The 21188-nt window shown below is 40.4% G+C and overlaps 1 protein-coding gene and 2 pseudogenes across 2 annotated transcripts; 2 read left to right on the top strand and 1 right to left on the bottom strand.

Annotated features, from left to right (window-relative positions):
* Nucleotides 1–3620: 3620 nt before the first annotated feature.
* On the bottom strand, nucleotides 3621–3960 carry LOC149108443 (tyrosine-protein phosphatase non-receptor type 9-like). Its single transcript, XM_089295215.1, has 2 exons — nucleotides 3892–3960; nucleotides 3621–3804 (listed from the first exon to the last, which is right to left on the bottom strand). Exons 1-2 carry the CDS (start codon nucleotides 3934–3936, stop codon nucleotides 3646–3648), a joined length of 204 nt encoding a protein of 67 aa, XP_089151341.1. The 5' UTR covers nucleotides 3937–3960; the 3' UTR covers nucleotides 3621–3645.
* Nucleotides 3961–4682: 722 nt separating this feature from the next.
* On the top strand, nucleotides 4683–11166 carry LOC149108442 (uncharacterized; annotated as a pseudogene). The gene is made up of 3 exons (XR_016209160.1): nucleotides 4683–7953; nucleotides 8592–8747; nucleotides 9301–11166. The product of XR_016209160.1 is annotated as an uncharacterized LOC149108442 (transcript).
* Nucleotides 11167–15100: 3934 nt separating this feature from the next.
* LOC149108441 (uncharacterized) lies at nucleotides 15101–19739 on the top strand (annotated as a pseudogene).
* Nucleotides 19740–21188: the final 1449 nt, after the last annotated feature.

Here is a 21188-nt window from a genome sequence, read left to right as displayed (position 1 = left end):
AGCAGGAATTCTGATTTGGACTTTCACGTTTTATGCGAGAAAATCCAAGCCAGAGAATCTGCACAGCAGGGCCTCAACATGATGTGACCGTTACACTTATATCATTTGACACACGTAGTCAGCAGCGCATCAGAGAAACGAAGGGGTGTTTGTACAGTATACTGTTTACGGAGGGTAGATGACAATTTCAATCGGAATCGCCGTTTACTGGAGGATGGAGGGCTATAACCTGCGAGCAGGAATTCTGATTTGGACTTTCACGTTTTATGCGAGAAAATCCAAGCCAGAGAATCTGCATAGCAGGGCCTCAACATGATATGACCGTTACACTTACATCATTTGACACACGTAATCCACACCACATCAGAGAAACGAAGGGGTGTTTGTGCAGTATACTGTTTACGGAGTGTAGATGACAATTTCAATCGGAATCGCCGTTTACTGGAGGATGGAGGGCTATAACCTGCGAGCAGGAATTCTGATTTGGACTTTCACGTTTTATGCGAGAAAATCCAAGCCAGAGAATCTGCATAGCAGGGCCTCAACATGATATGACCGTTACACTTACATCATTTGACACACGTAATCCACACCACATCAGAGAAACGAAGGGGTGTTTGTGCAGTATACTGTTTACGGAGTGTAGATGACAATTTCAATCGGAATCGCCGTTTACTGGAGGATGGAGGGCTATAACCTGCGAGCAGGAATTCTGATTTGGACTTTCACGTTTTATGCGAGAAAATCCAAGCCAGAGAATCTGCACAGCAGGGCCTCAACATGATGTGACCGTTACACTTATATCGTTTGACACACGTAGTCAGCAGCGCATAAGAAAACGAGGGGTATTTTTGCAGTGTGCTTTTCACTGGTGGTAGCTGACAAATTCAACCAGATTTCATCCTTCATTGACGAACGGAGGCATGCCACCTGATGATTTGGTTTGGGATCCACATTTAATGCAAAAATTGATTCCAAACCAGATTGTCTGCTCGCTAGGGCGATGTGACAATGTGACCATTAGAGTTCTATTATTCACCACGTGTGGGACGAGGTTTTCCTCTTTGCTGTGTTCTTTGGACGGTAGATGACAAGTTCAACCGGCCTTACCGTTTATCGGAAGATGGAGGGCTATAGCCTGCGAAGAGGAATTCTGGTTTGGAATCTCACCAGAGAATCTGCTTAGCAGGACCTTAACACTGTGTGATAGTTTCATGTACATCATTTGACACATGTGGTCAATACACATACGAGAAAAACAAAGGGTTGTTTACGCAATGAACATTAATATTTTACTAATGGTAGCCGACAAAGAGTTTAACCGGATTTCATCGTTTGTTGACGAAGGGAGAACCAAAGCCTGCGAGCAAGTGATTTGGTTTGGAATTCCATGTTTAATGCAAGAAGTTCCAAGCCAGATTATCTGCTCGCTAGGACGATCACCAATGTGACCATTAGACTGAGGTCATTCGACGCTGATGGGAAAATAGTCGAAGTGTCTTTGCTGTGTACTTCCTACTTAAGGTAGATGACAAGTTGAAGTGGATTCGTCATTTGTTAGAGAAACGAGGGCTATAGCCTGCAAGCAGGAATTCTGGTTTGGAATTTTACGTGTCATTAAAAAAACAGCAAACCAGACAGTCTGCTTAGCAGGAGCTCAACAGGGCGTAACTGTTACACGTGCGCACGTGGTCTACACACTGGGAAATTGAAACGGAAGGTTGTCTTTTGCAGTTTACTTTTCACTGGTGGGCTGACAAATTCAACCGGATTTCATTGTTTGTTGACGAAAGGAGAAGCAAAGTCTGCGAGCACGTGATTTGGTTTAGATTCTAAATTTAACACCTGACGCTTACATCATTTTAAAAACGTGGTAAGCATACCTTGGATACTCGTGGGGAGAACGGTGGAAGGGTGTGATCATAGGCTAGCAGCGCAATCATAATAGTTAGCACAGAGGTGAATGATGTTAAGGAACAGACAGAGGAACTGTTATCCTTAGATGATATCGAAACTACTGGTTTCCATAGCTACGCACCAAAACCCTGCTCAGCATGACCTCAACACGGTGTGACCGTTACCCTTACATCACTTGGAACACGAGGTCAACAACACTGGGAAAACGATAGGGTGTTTTTGCAGTGTACATTTCACTGGTGGTAGCTGACAAATTCAACCGGATTTCATCGTACATTGACGAAAGGAGAACCAAAGCCTGCGACATGGTGATTTGGTTTGGGATCCACATTTAATGCAAGAGTTGATTCCAAACCACATTGTCTGCTCGTTAGGACGACCCACAATATGACCATTAGAGTTTTGTTATTCACCACACATTGGAAGGAGTATTTTTTGTTTGCTCTGTACTTTGGACGGGGTATAGCCTGCGAGCAGGAATTCTGGTTTGGAATTTCACTTTTAATGCGAGGAACTCCAAACCAGAGATTCTGCTTGGTAGGACCTCAACATGACGTGACGGTTACACTTACATCATTGGCTATCATTTGCCTCGTGGGCAACACAACATCAGAAAAACGAAGGAGTGTTTTTGTAGTGTACTTTTTACTGATAGTTGATGACAAGTTCAGACGGACTCACCATTTATTGGAGGATGGAGAGATACAGCCTACGAGCAGGAATTCTGGTTTGGAATTTGACGTTTCAAGCGAGAAATGCCAAACCAGAAAGTCGGCCTACCAGGTCCATCAACACGATGTTACCACTACGCTTATATAATGTAACAAACGTGATAAAACACACATGACACAAACGAAGGGTGTTATTGTAGAGTGCTCCTTTTACCCCTAATTCAGCCGTGTTTCATCGTTCTTTGGTAGAAGGAGAACCAAAGGCATGCAAGCTTGTGATTTGGTTTGGAATTCCTCGTTTCGTGCAAGAAATTCCAAACCAAACTACCTGCTCGCTAGGACGACCATCAGTGTGAACATAAGGTTTATGTCCTTGCACGCTCGTTGGAAGAAAAGGGAGTGTGTGGCTAAGGAGTGATTCAACCAGATTCACTGTTTATTGGAGGAAGGAGAGCTACAGCCTCTGAGCAGGAATTCTGGTTTGGAATTTCACGTTTCATGGGAGAAACTCCAACCCAGAGAGTCTGCTTAGCAGGACCATCAACATGAAAAAAAATAGGGCGTGTTTTTGCTGTGTGCTTCCTTCCGACGGTAGATGACAGATTCAACCAGATTCACCGTTAATAACAATGACAATGACAATGACAATGACAATGACAATGACAATGACAATGATAATGATAATGATAATAATAAACACAAGTCGTCATTATAAGCCAATCTTGGCTATCTATCGCTATACCAACATCCGCTATTACATTTTAAGCTTTCATCACGGTGCAATTTAAATGAACATGCAGCACTGGTCAATGTGCAGCAAATTGTAGCTCTCCGCCACCTAATTAACCCTATACAAAGGTTAAACGGTGCTTTCAGCATTCAAACTTTCTTGTTCTCAGATTATCACAATGTTTGACAGCACGGAAAAATTCGACGAATTTTACCAAATCATAAGCTTATTTAGCGGCTTGTTTGGCGCAGCTGGCTAGCACTAAAAATGACATTTGCACTTACGCAACGCAGTAAGGTAGAGAAACTCGCACATAATTTCTCCTTTTTACAGTATCCTCACCTGATATTGTCGGTATAGAGTTACCGCTCGTTCAGCATTGAATTTTCGTGCCAGAAGAAACATTAACGCGGCCGAAGTGCCAACGGGACTCAAACCATTTTCTGCACGATCTTTATTCACTTCTCTCAGGAAAACTGCAATGGCCTGTGTCAGACAACAAGGCAAGCATGCCATCTTTGAGAGGATGAAATTTAAAGGAGGGATTAAAACGTATTGGACTGCATACTGTACCTCTTGTTCTTGATCCGATCGCACGATCACTCCAATTTCCGCCATCTTTTCCAACCTGTTCTGAAAAGCAACACCGCTGGTAAGGTACGCTTGGATAAAAATATCAAAGCTTGAGCCACAGGCATCCCAACTTCGAGCGGCACCTTTGTTTCCCGCGGACGCAGAAGGATTTCCGGTACTACCTTTTAGGGCGACGAAAAACAACACCGGAAATCTTTTTACGTTGGAAGGCCAGGCCTTATCATTCCTTTTAAAAATTAAAAATGGCGTTGTGACATTTCCTGCCAAAAGCTGTATAAATGACTCGGATAAATTATGTTGTTAGGAGACATTTTCCTCTGACTACAACTAAGTATGTGGGAATAACACGCAAACTGCGGTGATAAACGGTTTGCGTGTTATTTCTTATCAAGCTACGATGGCCAAAGAAAAATAGTATTTAAGTATGTGGGAACGATAAATAGTAAGCCAAATAAAGTTCATTACCTCAACCGACATTTTGGCTTATACTGAATATATTCATGAGAAGTCTCGGGATGAAATAAATCTTTAATAAGCCATTCCATACTTCTCTTAGTCTGGAAAGATCATAACATTTCATTATCTCGACGATCATTAACTGAGTACGGTATACATGTGTTCGATTAACACACATTTGCTTCTTGGAGAATACATCAGTTGAAAAATGCCAATGACAAGGTAAGCAAATCTTGTTGAAAACTAGCAAAAGAAACAGTTTCTCTTCCTTGCAGTATAGCTCGGGGGGGGGGGGGGGGGTACTCCCAGAAAAGTTGGGTGGGGATGTGCGGCCCGCTTGCCAAAACCCTTACCCTATTTACTGATGACCAAAATCTGCCATTTTCCCTACCCTATTTATAACCTGACCAAACATTTGATACCCTATTCATGACATGATCATTAAATCAAAACCCAGTTTCAGACCTGCGTTATAATACGTTCCCTGGTTCAGACCAATGTTAAATTACCGTAAACATAATTTGTGAAGGGCTTTTGTTAATTTTCTTTTCAATAATAATGAAAAAGTGGCTTCTTCTTAAAAACATACCCGTATCAAGGCTAGAGTGCAAAAACCATACCGTATTTATGACCAAAATGGCCAAAATTGCTGGTTTTCAGTGTCACGCAATTCAAAATAGATCAAAATAAAAATCAAAACCGGTCTATAGATAAAGTCCAGAATCTGGGAAATGAAAGAAGGTAAGTATGCAAAGACTCTCGCCAAAATTCTGGTCACAGTAATTTTTCTTATGCGAGATATGCGGAGATATTTTTTACCCAAACTTATAGAGATTTGTAAGGAGACGCCATGCTGGTGCCCATCCGTATGGGCACCAACATGGCGGCCGGAAACCAACAGTAACATCTGTCACTGAGTTTTGCTACAAAAGCGTGAATTTATCCCTCGAAGAACTCTAAAACATTAAAATAATACTTTGACTAAGACATGAACTGTTCAGATAGCCAAGTTCCCCGAAATAAGTCACTTTTTTAACCATCATGACAGCTCTCTTGGCCGTCATGTAAATGCCGCGTCACGCAAAAGCTTAGAAATTCAAGCGCTGTGTATCACAAAACCAAGAAACCATTCGGAGCGAAAATTTGTATGAATATTAGTTTTCAGCTGCTCTTATACATCATTTAAGTAAAATCTCAGGAAGATCAGTAGTTTTGTAGTTCGAATTTTGGTGACGTCATGTGAAAACCAGCTATAGGCTAAAATCGATACCCTATTTATGACCAAAACGACTGAAAAACCATACCCTTCGGGGTCGCACATACCTATATAGCCCATATAAGGGAGTACCCCCTCCCCGGTCATTGTAGACACTGAATCAAATAGTGTCAGATCGATAGACTTGTAAGATTTAGTGCTTCTTCTTTAGCATTTCATTCTGCAGATAAATATACTGACTACTGATGATAAACAATTAGTAAGTTGCAAATTTCAGTTAAACATCTTGCGTCTTTTACTCCGACAACCAAACTTTTCTTCAAGCAAAATAAGCAATCAGCTGTACTCTTTGGATTTGCCCCTCATAGCCCCACAATAGTCTCGACCTTATTCCTCAACGAAACCCCGGGTTTAATTTAAAGAGCGTCATAGTAACTTCAGATCAGAGCAGCAACATAAGACATTCTCAACTAATGGCGGGAGCTTCAATAAATTCGGAAAGAACCAATTTTTGCACATCAGTATGAGTTTTCATAAAGATCTTGGATGTGATATCAGGTATTTCCACGGACTTAAGCTTTTTAAACTACACAATCGACCACTTAAGAAAACAAGAATCAACAAAACTCCTTGCAGTAATATATATATATAGCACCATGCACTGTTAGCTAGTACTACGTCTAATGCCGTGTTTTATTTATTTTCTTACATCCAGCTTTCAACATTTTTCATCGAATGTAACCAGCAATATATTTACAGTCTTGTTTTAGTTTTTCAGTGTTACCAGTCGTTTACGTCTCAGCTGAGTCACTTTAATCCCAGCATAGCCTCAGTACTCCAAAATATTTCATATTTATGTCAGTGTGGAAGCTTTAAAAGCACTTAATTAAGTTCCTTTTGTCGTACGGTAAATGTTTCAGTCAAACTAATCTCAGTGAGAGCTTTCATTTTGACTGTTTTCATTTCCAAAACAAATCACTTACACAGACGACGTTTACACCATGCAAGCTAGAATACAATGAAATTAATTAAGCTCACCCGTACCTTAATCTACGATAGCTCAGCCGGACGGCTAAAGCTTTCAAAACAACGAGAGCGAATAGTCTTTATGTCAGTTTTTGTTTTTGCTAAGAAATCGCTTTAAAGGTTCTCTTGTTAAAAAAAGTGTTCTTTCTTTTTTATTAGAAATCGATTAAAATTATTTCTTGCAAAACTTCAACTTGGTTCTCGGAAATAAACTGTTCAAAACAATCTAGTACCTAGAAAGTCAGTCGCACCGAGAAGTTCGACTCTTACCTAGTGAAATCGAAATTCTTTTTCTCGCTGACAGAAAAATCATGCTCTCAATTTTTACTACAGTTGCTGTACCGTCTCTCAATGTGCTAACTCTTAGGTTAGTACTGACTCTTAGGTTAGCACGATAAAAGTAAATTTAGCAACGATCATTTCCAAAACGACAACAGCTCAGTTATACAATCAAACGGTGAAAAGGATGGCCCACGAACACACAGTGACTGAGAACCGACCCAATACTGGTACAAATTGTAGAGAGAGAGAGAGGGGTGGGGGGAAGGGTTGTTTTGCTTTCCCTCCCTGCTTTTCTTCCTTCTGTGATTTTTCTTTTTTTTCCCAAAATAAGGGCATGGGCTCCTCCCCTAGATCCGCCACTGTTCGAAAAGGTAGTGTCAGTGACCCATTATAAAGTGTAGGCGAGAGTATTAAGGGTATTACTAAGGTAGGTCCTTGCTTATATCGCAGTGGTTACAATTCTCGTACTTATAACCTGAGCATCAGGGCCATCAGGCCTTTTCATTTCGCTCTCTTCGCTCCCCTTCCACAGTTATGCCTTCGAAAAGACTGATACTAAAGTTATCACATTGGAGTCACTGGTTCAACTGACCTTTCTGACAAACAAATAAATAAAATGAGCTGAAAATGAGCCTCTGTACTAATCTGTCGTGCATCCTATTTACTGATGGAGGCAACGCATTCCATTTTCATGGTTTAAGACTTCACTATTGCCTTACAGGTGTTAGGATGTTATACAAAACAGCGATATTCTGGTGTGCTCTGCTCCGCTTCGTGGTCCACCCCAAAGACGTCTCCGGGTACAAGCCAAACAGTAAGCGTGGATGGAAGGACAACAGAGAAGAGTTTGGTTTTGCTTTAGTTGGGCATCACTTCAACAGCGTGCACGCTGACAATTTTGCTCGCTGCTTCTTTGAGTACAGTTTAGTGGAAAGATGTCAAAATGTGACGTTTCTCTGGAACGAGAAAGAATGTCAAATGAAGAACGAAACAAAAGACAAAAAAGAAAAAAGACTTTGTGGAAAACCCAGCTGCTACTTATATGGAGAACAACGTTCGAGGTTTGTCCATTCAGCTTTTTGTTTTAGACAAAGGACCAGATTGGATGGGAGGTTAACTTCTAATCAGATGATCTTACAACGGATATACGGTCAATCTTTTAACTGACTCACACCGTTATACTGATATTTTTACCTACCTGTGCACGACATACATAATTGCTTGAATGACGGCTAAAAAGAAAGATAACTGAAAGGTGAACTAAGACTGCGTCAGGCCAAGTGTTCCATTCCCCCGGAACGTATCCCTGTCTCTGTTCAATTTTCCCTCGGATGAGATGCTAGACCACTGCACAGGGTTACCCCTATTTAAAAATTTGCTGATACTCGTTGGAGTAGGGCGTTGCATTGTGAGAGTGAATATCTTCCCCAACAACACAACGTAATGAACTGGCCAGGGCTTGAACCCAGACTACTCGATTCAGCGTCCAACGCCCTGATAACCAGCAAATGAAGGAAATTACACCAGTTACCAGGCGATATGAGCCGGTAATTAACGAGGACTACGGACACCAATAACACTGGCAGGGTATCCCTTAGAGTGTGATTTCTGTTTGATCATTGCAGTATGATTAGGTGAATTAATGACTGTAGAACTGTCTTGTTTTAATATGTGGCTCTTTGATCATGGTTCCTTGCAGCCTTTGTAAAGAAAGGTTCGACACCCTCGGTTCCAGGCTTTTCCTGCAAAGATATTCTGATAAGCAGTGAGGCTCCGGGAGATGGTGAGTACTGGATCGACCCAGCATCCTCGGGGGACCCGTTCAGAGTTTTCTGTGACATGACAACTGATCAAGGTACATTGGAAAAAAGATCAACGTTTAAAAATTTGGTTATAGTTCTATTTGTCAGTAAGTATTTCACACCCACTTTAGTTATGGTTGAACCTCTCCAGTAGGGCCGACCACCTTGGGGACAGAGTAAAGTGGTCGTTGTTAAGAGGTTATTCTGACAGTTTGGACGAGTTTTAGTGGTCGTTGCTGTTGAGGAGAGGTGGCCGTTGTAGAGAGGTTAAAATTAGAATAAATGTATGGACTGTTTGCTGGGACAAAACAAAGTGGCCGTTGTACGTAGAGAGGCGGTCGTTGTAGAAAAGTGGCCGTTAGTGGAGGTTCGACTGCACTATTGCAGTTATTATCTCTCATATTTGATGCTCAAAAAGATTGAAGGGTGATCGCCTTCTTAACCCGCGTTGTTCTATTTTGTTGTAAATGTATGCCCTGCAAAGGTGTTTAACTCAAAACAATAGGGAAAAACATGTATTTCTAGTATAGTAAAAATGAAGGCCAACTGCTCTGCTTCTCCAGAACGATTGCTTTTAAAGCTTTACCTTACTAGTTTCTCTTTCAGGTGGATGGACACTTATCAGTCGTTTCCTGATGAAAGATCTAAATTCTCCACAAGATACAGCTGTGGAGTCAGATTCTTACAGAGAAATCCTTTCTAATCACAGCTCCAATAAACACTACTTGTTGCGAGATGGCTTCAATCAGTTGAAAAACGACATGGGCTTCCCTCAGATCCGGTTTTACGTTTTTAAAAAGAAGGCGGGACGAGTGTTTCACATCATGACCAACAATGATGCTAAAAGGGAGCTAACGTGTGGAGTTTTTTACCGACTCTGACACTGAGCCTGAAGCTTGTGACTCTTCTACACGTCTCCCTGATGACAACTCAACTTTGGCTCGAAACTGTGATATGTGGGGCTATAGCACGAAAGACCGACGGGGGCAGGAGGGGCATAAAAGCACTCGTAATGATCTGCGCTTGTATCACAGACCATTTTTGTGGGCGCTTAAATATTACTTCGCACTTTATATTCAGGACAACAACCCACGCGAACTCGCGTGCGATGACCACAAGAACAGGGCCGATCTGTCTTTCGGAGACATATGGCGCATTTTTGTACGATAAGGGTCATAAGGGAATCAATTGTTTTCAATTTACTGTCTAAAGGAAGACATAAGTATTTTGGCTTTGCCTTACGCAGTTTTGTTTGTTTTCTCTTGTTTGCTTTTTGAAAACAACAACATTTATAACTCAGTCAATAATTGATTTTAAGGAACTCGTGTCACTTATCGAACCAATAAGATTTTTAAAAAGCTTAACTCTGAATCACGAGGTCAGAAGTTATTTTCCCGAGCTTGGCGCCGGTGACGTATATGTACATTTGCTTCGAGGTCTTGTAAACCCTCTGTAATCACTAGCTCTTATAACTGCTTTGGTTTAGGTTTAAGGGGCGTCCTTCTTAACTGCCAGCTGGTTCAAGCCTGAATTTTGTTTTCAGGCTTTAATTTCACAACTGCTTAAGTCGTGTTTAAAACTACAATGATTACTCATGTCTTCAGGGTCATGAATTTGCTGCTAAGGAAGGTTTGTGACCGTCATATTTCGAAAACCATACCTCCGAAGGATAAGCGTTTTGCACAGACTTGCACCATTGAAGACTAAGTCCTGCAAGAGTTTCAAATCACGGCCATATTTGACCAGAAAACGTCGCTATAATGTGGACGAGCATTAGTACAATTAAAGCAGAGTTTCAACTGTTACAATTATGTTGACCGCACATGGCAACCTGAGAAGGCAGCGCGCTACACTTGGGAACACAGCTTGTAAATATGCTAACTGTGTGACATAACTTTGATTCAATTGATCAACACCCAGTATGTGAAATACCGGTAAACATAGTAAGGAGATACTTCTTCAGGCTCAAACAGCTGAGATAATGCTGTTTGATTTATATTGCCTAGTGTATGGCTTCGATAGGTGTCTAACACGCCATTTTTTTCCATTATTGTAATGCCAAGAATTGTTTTCTCTTTATCATGTTTAGTTAGCGTTAAGAGAATGGCACAGGCAAATGTTACAAAAAACTGTTAAAAATGTTAAAGCAGTGTTGAATATTTATAGTGGTCGATGCACTTAGCTACAACTAGCTAGGAAGCTGGCTAGCTGTTTCCAGTCATAGAATCTTCCATAATTCGTTCTTTCAAGCTTTCTATGTAAATTTAATTCCAAAAGATCTGGTATAATGTTGATGAATAGAATACGTTAGCAGGCCAGGCCTCCTCATTAGCGTTGTGAAATTTCCTGCTAAAGCTGCAATGGCTCGGATAAACTATGTTGTTTCAGGAGACAGTTTTTCAGACAAAAACTGTGGGACACATATAAACGATGGATTAAACGATGAATACTAATGAAGTACATCAAGCGACACCTCTTCCAACATTTTGGTGGCTGATAAATTTATTCATGAGGGGCTCCGGGGCGCAATAAATCTTTAATCAGGCGTTCCATACCTCTTTTAGTACGAGAAAAGTTGACAACATTACATTGTCTCGACGATCATTAACTGAGTACGGGCACACCTTCTAGTGCTACTTGGATGTTACATCAGTTGAAAAATACCATTGAAAAGGTAAGCAAATCTTGTTGAAAACTAGCAATGGAAACAATTTCTTTTCCTTGCAGTATAGACACTGCATCATGAATCAAACAAACTTTGTTAGATTGGTAGACTTGAAAGCTTTAGTTCTTCTTCTTCGGCATTTCATTCTAAAGATGACGATACTGACTAGTGAACAATTAGTAAGTTGCAAATTTCAGTTTCAAATCTTGCGTCTTTTATTTGAACAACCAAACTTTTCTTGAAAATTAAAAAGTGTGAGAATTTTACAATCGCTAGCCTTGCATACGTATGTTTCAACCCTGCCAAGAGACTCATCAGAGGCCTTTCAGCTAACTCGTCAAACATCGCGTTTGAAGTCCCGCTAGCATCAAAATGATGGTTGTAATATTAATTTTGCCTTATATCAAGGATTCCCAATTGCGTAATATGCCATTAAACAACTAGAAAAAAAGTGTGAGAATTTTCTTCAGGCAAAATAAGCAATCAGGAACTGTTGTGGTTTTCTGTATTTGCCTATTAAAGTCGCACAACAGACCCGGCCTTATTCCTCAACGAAACCCTGGGTTTGATTTGAAGAGCGCTAGAATATTTTTAGATTAGAGCTGCATTGTTAGGCATTCTCACCGGCTGATGGAGCTTCAATAATTTCGGGAAGTACCAATTTTTTGCACATCAGTATGAGTTTTCATGAAGATCTTAGACATGATATCAGGTCTTTGGACGGACTTTAGCCTGGAAATCTACACAATCGATCACATAAGAAAACAAGAATCAACAAAACTCCGAGAGTAATATATATGGGAACTGAATTTGACTTCTCGACTGCCATGCACTATTAGCTACTACTGATTACGTTTAATGCCGTGTTTTATTTGTTGCCTTACTTATGGCTTTTAACATTTTTTCATCGAAAGTAGCCAGCAGAATTGACAGTATTGTTTTTAGTTTTTCAGTGTTTCCAGTTGTTTACGTCTTAGCTGAGTCACTTTATTCCCGGCAGCATACACTTACCTACTGACATTTCATATTCATGTCATGGAAAGCTCAAATGCAATTAATAAAGTTCCTTTTGTCCCAGGGTAAACGTTTCAGTCAAAACAATGCCAGTGAGAGCTTTATTTTGACTGTCAATTTTTGTTTCTTCTAAAATTAAGCACTTACACAGAAGACTTTTACACCATGCAAGCTACTAGAATACAATGAAATTAATTAAGTTCACTCTTACCCTAATTTAAGACGGCTAAAGCTTTCAAAACAGCGACAGTGGAAGCTCATGATGTCTTTGTTTTTTTTTTTTTTTACCAAGAAATCGCTTTAAAAAAATCTCTTGAAACACATGTTTTTGTTCACTAAGAAATCGCTTACAAGTATCTCTTACATGACTTGTTTGTGGGAAATATTGAGCCTATCAAAAGGAATCTCAAATATATACCCATATGCTATGTGCTTGCCCCTAGAAATCCACAATCTTATTTCTATCATTGCAAATTACGTCACTTATCGACATTGCACCCTTAGCAGTATGCGGCATGTTTGTCCCATGAAACAAGTTTAAGAGCAGCTTCGCCTAAATACCAACTAGACTTGGAAATAGCGAAAAAATCGAATTTCTTCAAATTCACCTAGAATGAAGCCCTACGGGCACTAGTTACAAAAATATTGTTTTAAGTTCGATAAATCAAAAATTATTTTTTTTCCGCAATTTTTTCGTTTCGATGCCCCAAATCGGCCAAAATCCATCGAAAATGAGCGGCATATTCAGAGGCTCGTAAACTCAAAAGTAAAAATCTTCATTACAAACTGATTGCACGTCGTATTTGTATTTCCTTTCTTGTCTATTTAGAGCTAAATAGATCGTGATTTGATTGGAACAAAAATATTTGATGAATTTTCTAAATTAACGACCCAAGACAGTTTTACAAGAGGTCTACATTTAGCCTATTTTCAAATGCTGAAAAGGCGTTCTGGTACACGGCTTTTCCCAAAACGCCTAGTTTGGTTCTTCAAATTGGTGAAATAAAATTTTTGGGTAAATAAAATAACGAGCGATGAGATAGCGAACTAAATGCAGCACTTCTTCCTGAAAACGTGACCGTTGACCCAAGTGTAACGAAACTGATTACTGCAAGAAAACCCGGAAGAAAAGCAAACGCTTCGTTATTTTGAAACAATTTCTAAGGATATCTCTCCGAAACCATGATTGCAAGAAACTATTTCCAGATATGAAATCTTACAGGGTCAAAGAAGGAGCTAAAGGACGCATTTTGCCGAGAATTGAGTTGAAGTCAATTCCAGTGAAATTTGCAAACTTGAAGAGGGTCCACAATAGGGTTCTCAGATCCCGCTTTCCCGCCCATTTTTTCTTGTTAATCCCGCCATCCCGCCCTTTTTTGCCTGGAAATCCCGATCCCGCCTAATTTTCAAGGACGTTTCTGCGTTAATAATTAATTTAATTATTGACACAAACTTTTTAAAACAAGATATTGCATAAAAGATCGCAAAAGAATTCAATGGGTAGCAGATAAGTAAGCACAAATGATTATAACGTTTCTTTCTGTAAACGGTTTACTATCTTGTTTCCTTTTGTCCACGTATCAGTGAGAGAAAAAGATTGTTCATTCCCATATTCAAGAGACGGCCGGAAACACACTTGACAGTTTCTTTCAAAGCTTTCAGCGTCTTCACTTTACTTGAAATCAGGGCTCAGAACTTTTCTTTCCGAATGAAGGCATCCCTGTTCGCACATCCTCTTCGTAATATGGTCTAGTATATGATGACGCAATTCGTAATGTCGCATACTTCGTTCGTTAAATCACTATCACCGCCATTCGGTTTGGTCATCCTGGCCAAAACAAGCCAAGCGCTTTGGAAAAGGTCGAGAGACTAGAAAAACTAGAAAGGATCGGGAGGTCAAGGTTACAGACGCAAGCATCGAAAATGTCGGAAATGGACGATACATTTGACAGAACCTGACAGGGTACAGAGCGCTTCACCCTGCGAGCAGAGCCTCTTTTATCGCTTTTTTGAATATGTACCGTAAGAAAAGGCTCTGCTTGCAGGGTGAGAGCGGTTGCTATTCATTACTCGAAACCTGACACAGCTATATGGTTCGTTTCTGCCAGCTTGTGGTTTTGCGCTGGTCAATAACAATTTCTGAAGTCACGTAAGAATTGAAATCCTGTATCCCGCTCTGTTCCCCTTGCAAATCCCGCGTCCCAACCCCACAAAAACACGAAATCCCGCTCCCGCTCGTAATTGTAATTTCCGCTTCCCGCCCCTGTTTTCAGCTCAAATCCCAAATATCACGGCGAAAAAAAGCCAAATCCCGCATCCCGCTAAACCTATTGGGAACCCTCCTTGAAGTATGTTAGAAGCTGGACCCAGATTTGGAAACCTCTAAAAGAAGAAATGTTTAATGTTCCGTGTCCTGCCCGCTACTATAAATTCCATGCACACGCCAACCGCATGTCTTCATGAACAGTTAGAAGCTAGAGTCAAGTTCCATTACCTTTAAAAAGTGCTTGATTTTATTTGTTTGCGTCGACTTTGTTCTCTACTCTCACGTTCGAATACCGCAAATCGGTCACGCCAAAACAGTGCAGACCGTACAGACTGCAGACACTTGTTTGGGCTTTTCACTGTGACTCCTTTTTTTTGGGTTTAGTTACAAAATAGTGTTAAATATGTCTGAAAGTTTGTCATTTATCCACAGGCTGCACAAGCGCAGTATTTGACTTTTGATTGAATAGACAAACGCGTACGAGACTTTGTATGGGAAACTTACTCAGTCTGCACGGTCTGCAGTGTTTTGGCGTGACCGATACTACGCAGTATTCGAACGTGACAGTAACTACTGAGTGAACAAAGTAAAATCAAGCACTTTTAAAAGGTAATGGAACTTGACTCTAGCTTCTAACTGTTCATGAAGACAGTCAATTTCACTTTACATTTTTGGGATCGATTATTTATTTTGGAGTTGCCCATGGAAACTGTCAGTGGAGTTCAGTTGGTTTTACGACAAACATGCGGTTGGCATGTGCATGGAATTTATAGCAGCGGGCAGGTCACGGAACATTAAACAAGCATTTCCTCTTTTAGAGGTTTCCAAATCTGGGTCCAGCTTCTTTTGAAGGTTAATCCAAGAAGACGACTCTTCTATAAATATAAATAATCAGGTAAGTATCGGCTAACATACCTCAAGTTTGCAAATTTTACTGGAATTGACTTCAATTCAATTCTCAGCAAACAAAGTTATTGTGTCGAAATGCGCCCTTTAGCTCCTTCCTTCACCCTGTAAGATTTCATATCTGGAAATAGTTTCTTGCAATCATGGTTTCGGAGAGATATCCTTAGAAATTGTTTCAAAATAACGAAGCGTTTGCTTTTCTTCCGGGTTTTCTTGCAGTAATCAGTTTCGTTACACTTGGGTCAACGGTCACGTTTTCAGGAAGAAGTGCTGCATTTAGTTCGCTATCTCATCGCTCGTTATTTTATTTACCCAAAAATTTTATTTCACTAATTTAAAGAAGAAACAATGCTCTTTCAGACCAAACTAGGCGTTTTGGGAAAAGCCGTGTACCAGAACGCCTTTTTAGCATTTGAAAATAGGCTAAATGTAGACCTCTTGTAAAACTGTCTTGGGTCGTTAATTTAGAAAATTCATCAAATATTTTTGTTCCAATCAAATCACGATCTATTTAGCTCTAAATAGACAAGAAAGGAAATACAAATACGACGTGCAATCAGTTTGTAATGAAGATTTTTACTTTTGAGTTTACGAGCCTCTGAATATGCCGCTCATTTTCGATGGATTTTGGCCGATTTGGGGCATCGAAACGAAAAAATTGCGGAAAAAAATAATTTTTGATTTATCGAACTTAAAACAATATTTTTGTAACTAGTGCCCATAGGGCTTCATTCTGGGCGAGTTTGAAGAAATTCGATTTTTTCGCTATTTCCAAGTCTAGTTGATATTTAGACGAAGCTGCTCTTAATGGCCTTAACTCCCACGAGCCTCTCGTAGCTCAGTGGTAGAACATCTTGACTAGTTAGCCAGCAGGTCAGTCGCATAAGTTCGACTCTTAGCTGGAAAACTTGGAGTATGCCTGGATCACTGACAGAAAAGTCATCTTGTCAATTGTTACGACGGTTGCTGTACCGTCTCTTAAATATCCTAACCCTTAGTTACTTCAGTGTTAGGAAATTTAGCAACGAACATTTGCCAAACTGAACAGCAATAGCTTACGCAATCATACGGTGGAAAAGATGGCCTATGAACCCTCCCTGACCGTCTGAGAAGAAAACGTAAATCCTGGCCCAATACTGGTGCAAAGTCTCTTCAGTTTGCAGTTTGACTCGAGAAAGTAATCTCAGCACCCCTGATTTAAGTGTAGCAAGGTAGGTCCCCGCTTATACCGCACTGGTTACAATTCTCGTGCTGGTTGGGAAATCCCGTTCAAGCCTGATTTTTTTCAGGCTTTAATTTCACAGCTGCTTAAGTTGTGTATATAACTGCGATGATCAGTCATGTCTTCATCTTTCTCTGCAATTCAAATATATGATGTTTCATACATTCACTTGCACAGATTTCACGGTTGTCTTGCATGTTTTAGGATGTTATACACAACGGCGGTATTCTGGTTTGCCCTGCTCCGCTTCTTGATTCACCCCATAGAAGTCTCCGGGTACAAGCCAAACAGTGGGCGTGCATGTGAGGACAACAGAGAAGAGTTTGGGTTTGCTTTAGCTGGGCATGACTTCAGAAGCGTGCACGCTGACAATTTTGCTCGCTGCTTCTTTGAATGCAGTTTAGAGGAAAGATGTCAAAGTGTGACGTTTCTCTGAACAAGAAGGAATGTCAAATGAAAATCAAAACAAAGCAATCAAGACCTGATGATTTTGTGGAAAATCCAGCTGCTACTTATATGGAAAACAACTTCCGAGGTTTGTCCTTTCAGCTGTTTTGTTTTTTTGAAAAGGACCAGGTTGGATGGAGGGTTAACCTCCACTCATCTTACAATGAATATCGGCCAATCACGATGTACAAAATTGCAGGGATGACTTCTGTAAAGGAAAAAAAGGGAAAGGTGAATTATGACTGTGCCAGGCCAAATGTCCCATACCACCGGAACTTATCCCTGTCTCTCTTCAACTTCCCCCTGGATGGGATGCTAGTCCATTGTGTCGGGTTACCCCCTAATATTATTCGTTGGTACCTGTTTGATACGCCAGGTTGGAGGGGGATGTTGTGAGAGTGATTTTCTTGTTCAAGAGCACAACTTAATGTCTACCGCCTTGATAACCATCAAATAAGGGAATTAACATCAGTTTCCAAGCGACACGAGGCGATAATTAACTAAGACTATGGACAGTTTTAACTTCCTACAAGAACACAAGTGGAATGGAGAGACCAAACACAGGAACACTGGCAGGATACCCTTTAGAATCTATGACTGTAGATTGCATAATTAAAGCAACGAAATACACATGGACTGTCCCGTTGTAATGTATGACGTTTCTTGCAGCAAAGAAAGGTTCGACACTCTTGGTTCCAGGCTCCACCTGCAAAGATATTCTAATAACCGGCGAGGCTCAGGGGGAAGGTGAGTACTCGATCAAACCAACATCCTCAGGGGACCCGCTCAGAGTTTTCTGTGACATGACAACTGATCAAGGTACGTTAAAAGAGACGATCCAATAAAATTTGAAACCACTTTTGTTGTTGCTCAGAAAAGATTGCAGCGTCACTCTATTTTGTTGTAAAAAGTATGCCTTGAAAACTACCAGAGAAAAACATGCATTTCCAATAAAAATGAAAGCCAACTGCTTTGCTGCTCCAGGATGATTACTTTTAAAGTTGGACCTTACTATTTTCTCTTTCAGGTGGATGGACTCTTATCAGTCGTTTTCTGATGAAAGATCTAAATTCTCCACAAGATGCAGCTGTGGAGTCAGATTCTTACAGAGAAATCCTGTCCAACCACAGCTCCAATAAACACTACTTGTTGCGAGATGGCTTCAATCAGTTGAAAAACGACATGGGCTTCACTCAGATCCGGTTTTACTGTTTTAAAAAGAAGGCGGGCCGAGTGTTTCACATCATGACCAACAATGATGCTAAGGGAGCTAACGTGGCGGAGTTTTTTACCGAGTCTGACACTTAGCCTAAAGCTTGTGACTTTTTTACACGCCTCCCTGATGACAACTCAACTTTGGCTAGAAACTGTGATATGTGGGGCTATAGTACGAAAGACCGATGGGGGCATAGCAGCGTTCTCAACGCTGTACGCTTGTTTTCGAGACCAATTTTGTGGGCATATGAAAATTACTATGCGCTTTATATTCAGAACAACGATCCACGCTCGCTCTTGCGTGATGACTTCACAGACGAGAACGCCGTGTCTTTGGGAGACACATGGCGTATTTTTGTGCGATAGGGGATTTATTTTCAGTTCTTTAGAACGGTTTTCAACTAAGTGTCTAAAGTAAGACATGAGTACTTTGTTTTACGCAACGTTGTGATTGGTTTAAAGCTTATGCCACTTATTTAACCAATCAGATTTAAAAGCGAAACTAATCCCGAGGCCACGGGGTTTTTTGGTGACGTACATTTGCTTCGAGTTGTTATAAACCCACGGTGTCACTTATGTTGATTATCATTGGGGCTCATTCAAACGTTACTAAAGAGGTCCGCCGCTAGTATTAACAATTTATTTCAAATTCACATAATTTCTAGTGGCCTTTCTAGCTAAGTCTGCAAAACAGTTGTAATAGATATCAATATAACTACTATTTCTTTCGTAGTCATAAAGTTGTTTTTGAACAGAAAGTTTCAATTTTTTCTTAGGCTGACAAGTTGCTGTAAATCAGAGAATCTCCCATAATTCGTTCTTTCAAAATTTCGATGTAAAATTCCAAAAGATCTGGTATAAAGCTGATGAATAGAATTATCTTGAAACAGTAGTCGGAGAAAGAACTGTTCAAATTTCCACCGAAACAGGAATGTATGAATAATCCAGGTAGATAAAATGTTTTGAAACTTATCCGCACTTAACAACTTGAGAGATGTAAACAAACAATGGTGTACTAGTTGAAAAAGTAAGAATTGTTAAAATTTTCTACTATTTCTCTCGACTATACTCATTAGGATACCTTTTTAGGAGCTGACATTTAATTATCTTTTACCGCACTTACTAACGACAGCCATTTGTGATTGTGACATAGGATTTGTGCACGTACTAACAAACATGATTAAAGTCTGTCTCGCTGAGTTCTTAACACAAAGTATCGACGGTTTTGTCATTAACTGCTCACGGTTCCCGTTGTCAACCAACTGATGAATAAAACTTTGTAATCTTCTTGTTTGAAGTTATTGACTTGATGTCTGAGCTAATTCACTGAGTTTGAAACTGCACGTAATTTTGGATAACACAAAGGATAGTCGGTCAATCGAATGGCCGGTGACCGTGTCGCTGAGAGAACTAGAACATTATGGACTTCCCTACGCCAGGAAAGGTATGAAATATCTGATTAAAGATTTATTGTACCTTGAAGCCCTTTATGAATGTATCCATAAGAAAAATGTTGGCATTTGTGATTTCATTGTTGGAAGTCCTCTAGACGCTGCTGCTACTACCAACTGTTAAAGTCGACGATACTGGTGTAAATCATGGTTTCGTGTTCTTTCTTGAATTCAGTCGTTATCAGACTGAATTCAAGAATTTTAGTTCTGAGCCGGTTACACGCATAAAATTTATTAGACTATTCAGTTCGGCCCAGTGGTAGGTCACGGCCTGTTTTGGTCCACTATTATGCTCTGAACTAGAAATAAAGAATGGTTGAAAAATAATTTCAGTTTAAACTAGGTAAACTCAGCTTGGGACAAAGATAACATGGAGTCATGGACAAGTGGTTGTTATAACAGGGTCATTTATACGAGAAAAATAATCCGCGGCTTGCACAAGCCGCGGATTAAATAAGACGCGAACTTGCCGAATAAACGGTACATTTTAGCCAGTTTTAGCCAGCGGCTTATGTTATCCGCGGCTTGTGTAAGACAAGGGTTTTGAGTTCGGCTTAAATAAGCTTCGGCTTATGTAAGACGCGAAGCCACTCGTATAAATGGTATCGCGGCTTGTTTGCGGCTTACGTAAGACGCGAACTCACACTGCGCAAACCTGAATTCTCGGTTAAAGCCCGAAGTTTTGCCTGAATTCTCGGTCAAAATGTAAGATGTAGATCCAGCTCCTGCACATTCCGCTCCCACCATTCTTGATCGCCCTCGTCCAGCTTGTCTCGGCTTTCGTTCATATTTTTTCAGACTCAAGAAAACCAAACGGGTAACGGCAATAAAACCTTAACTGACAAAAGGTTCAGTAAGCAGACTGGTGGCTCTGAATGTGAGTTGATCATCTCTAAAAAGTTCTTAGCTGTCCTTAAAATCAACGAAAATAAAATAAACGTTGCAATCTAGCAATAGGCCACGTTCGACATATCAATATTCGGACATGGCTCCGAGGCTTTCAGGGCCAACTTCTATATTTGGAGGTGCTTTCTTTGTGTTCAAGTCTCCTTTGGGAATTGAGAGACAAAGGAAACTTAACAAATTTGCAATTTTTCCTGAAAGCCTCGGAGCCATGTTAGAATTTTGATATATCGAACGTGGCTATTGCATTTCGTTGAGAATGTTAATCTCGTTCCCAGATCTCTTGTGGACGAAGAGATTTGGGAACGAGATAGGCTAACGTTCTCGACAAAATACAAGATTGTAGCGTTTCTTTTGTTGGTCGAGGGACGGCTAAGGACTTTTCCGAAACGAATAACGCGCATA

The sequence above is a fragment of the Orbicella faveolata genome, unplaced genomic scaffold, assembly GCF_042242905.1.
Source record: "Orbicella faveolata isolate gen_17 unplaced genomic scaffold, um_ofav_v1 contig_26, whole genome shotgun sequence".
NCBI lineage: Eukaryota > Metazoa > Cnidaria > Anthozoa > Scleractinia > Merulinidae > Orbicella > Orbicella faveolata.
This window is presented reverse-complemented; position numbering and strand designations above follow the sequence as displayed.

Coding starts and splice junctions, on each gene's coding strand:
- LOC149108443 (XM_089295215.1), bottom strand. CDS start 3,936: ATGGCGGAAATTGGAGTGATCGTGCGATCGGATCAAGAACAAGAG. Junction 3,805..3,891: donor GATCGGATCAAGAACAAGAG/GTACAGTATGCA, acceptor TGTCTGACACAG/GCCATTGCAGTTTTCCTGAG.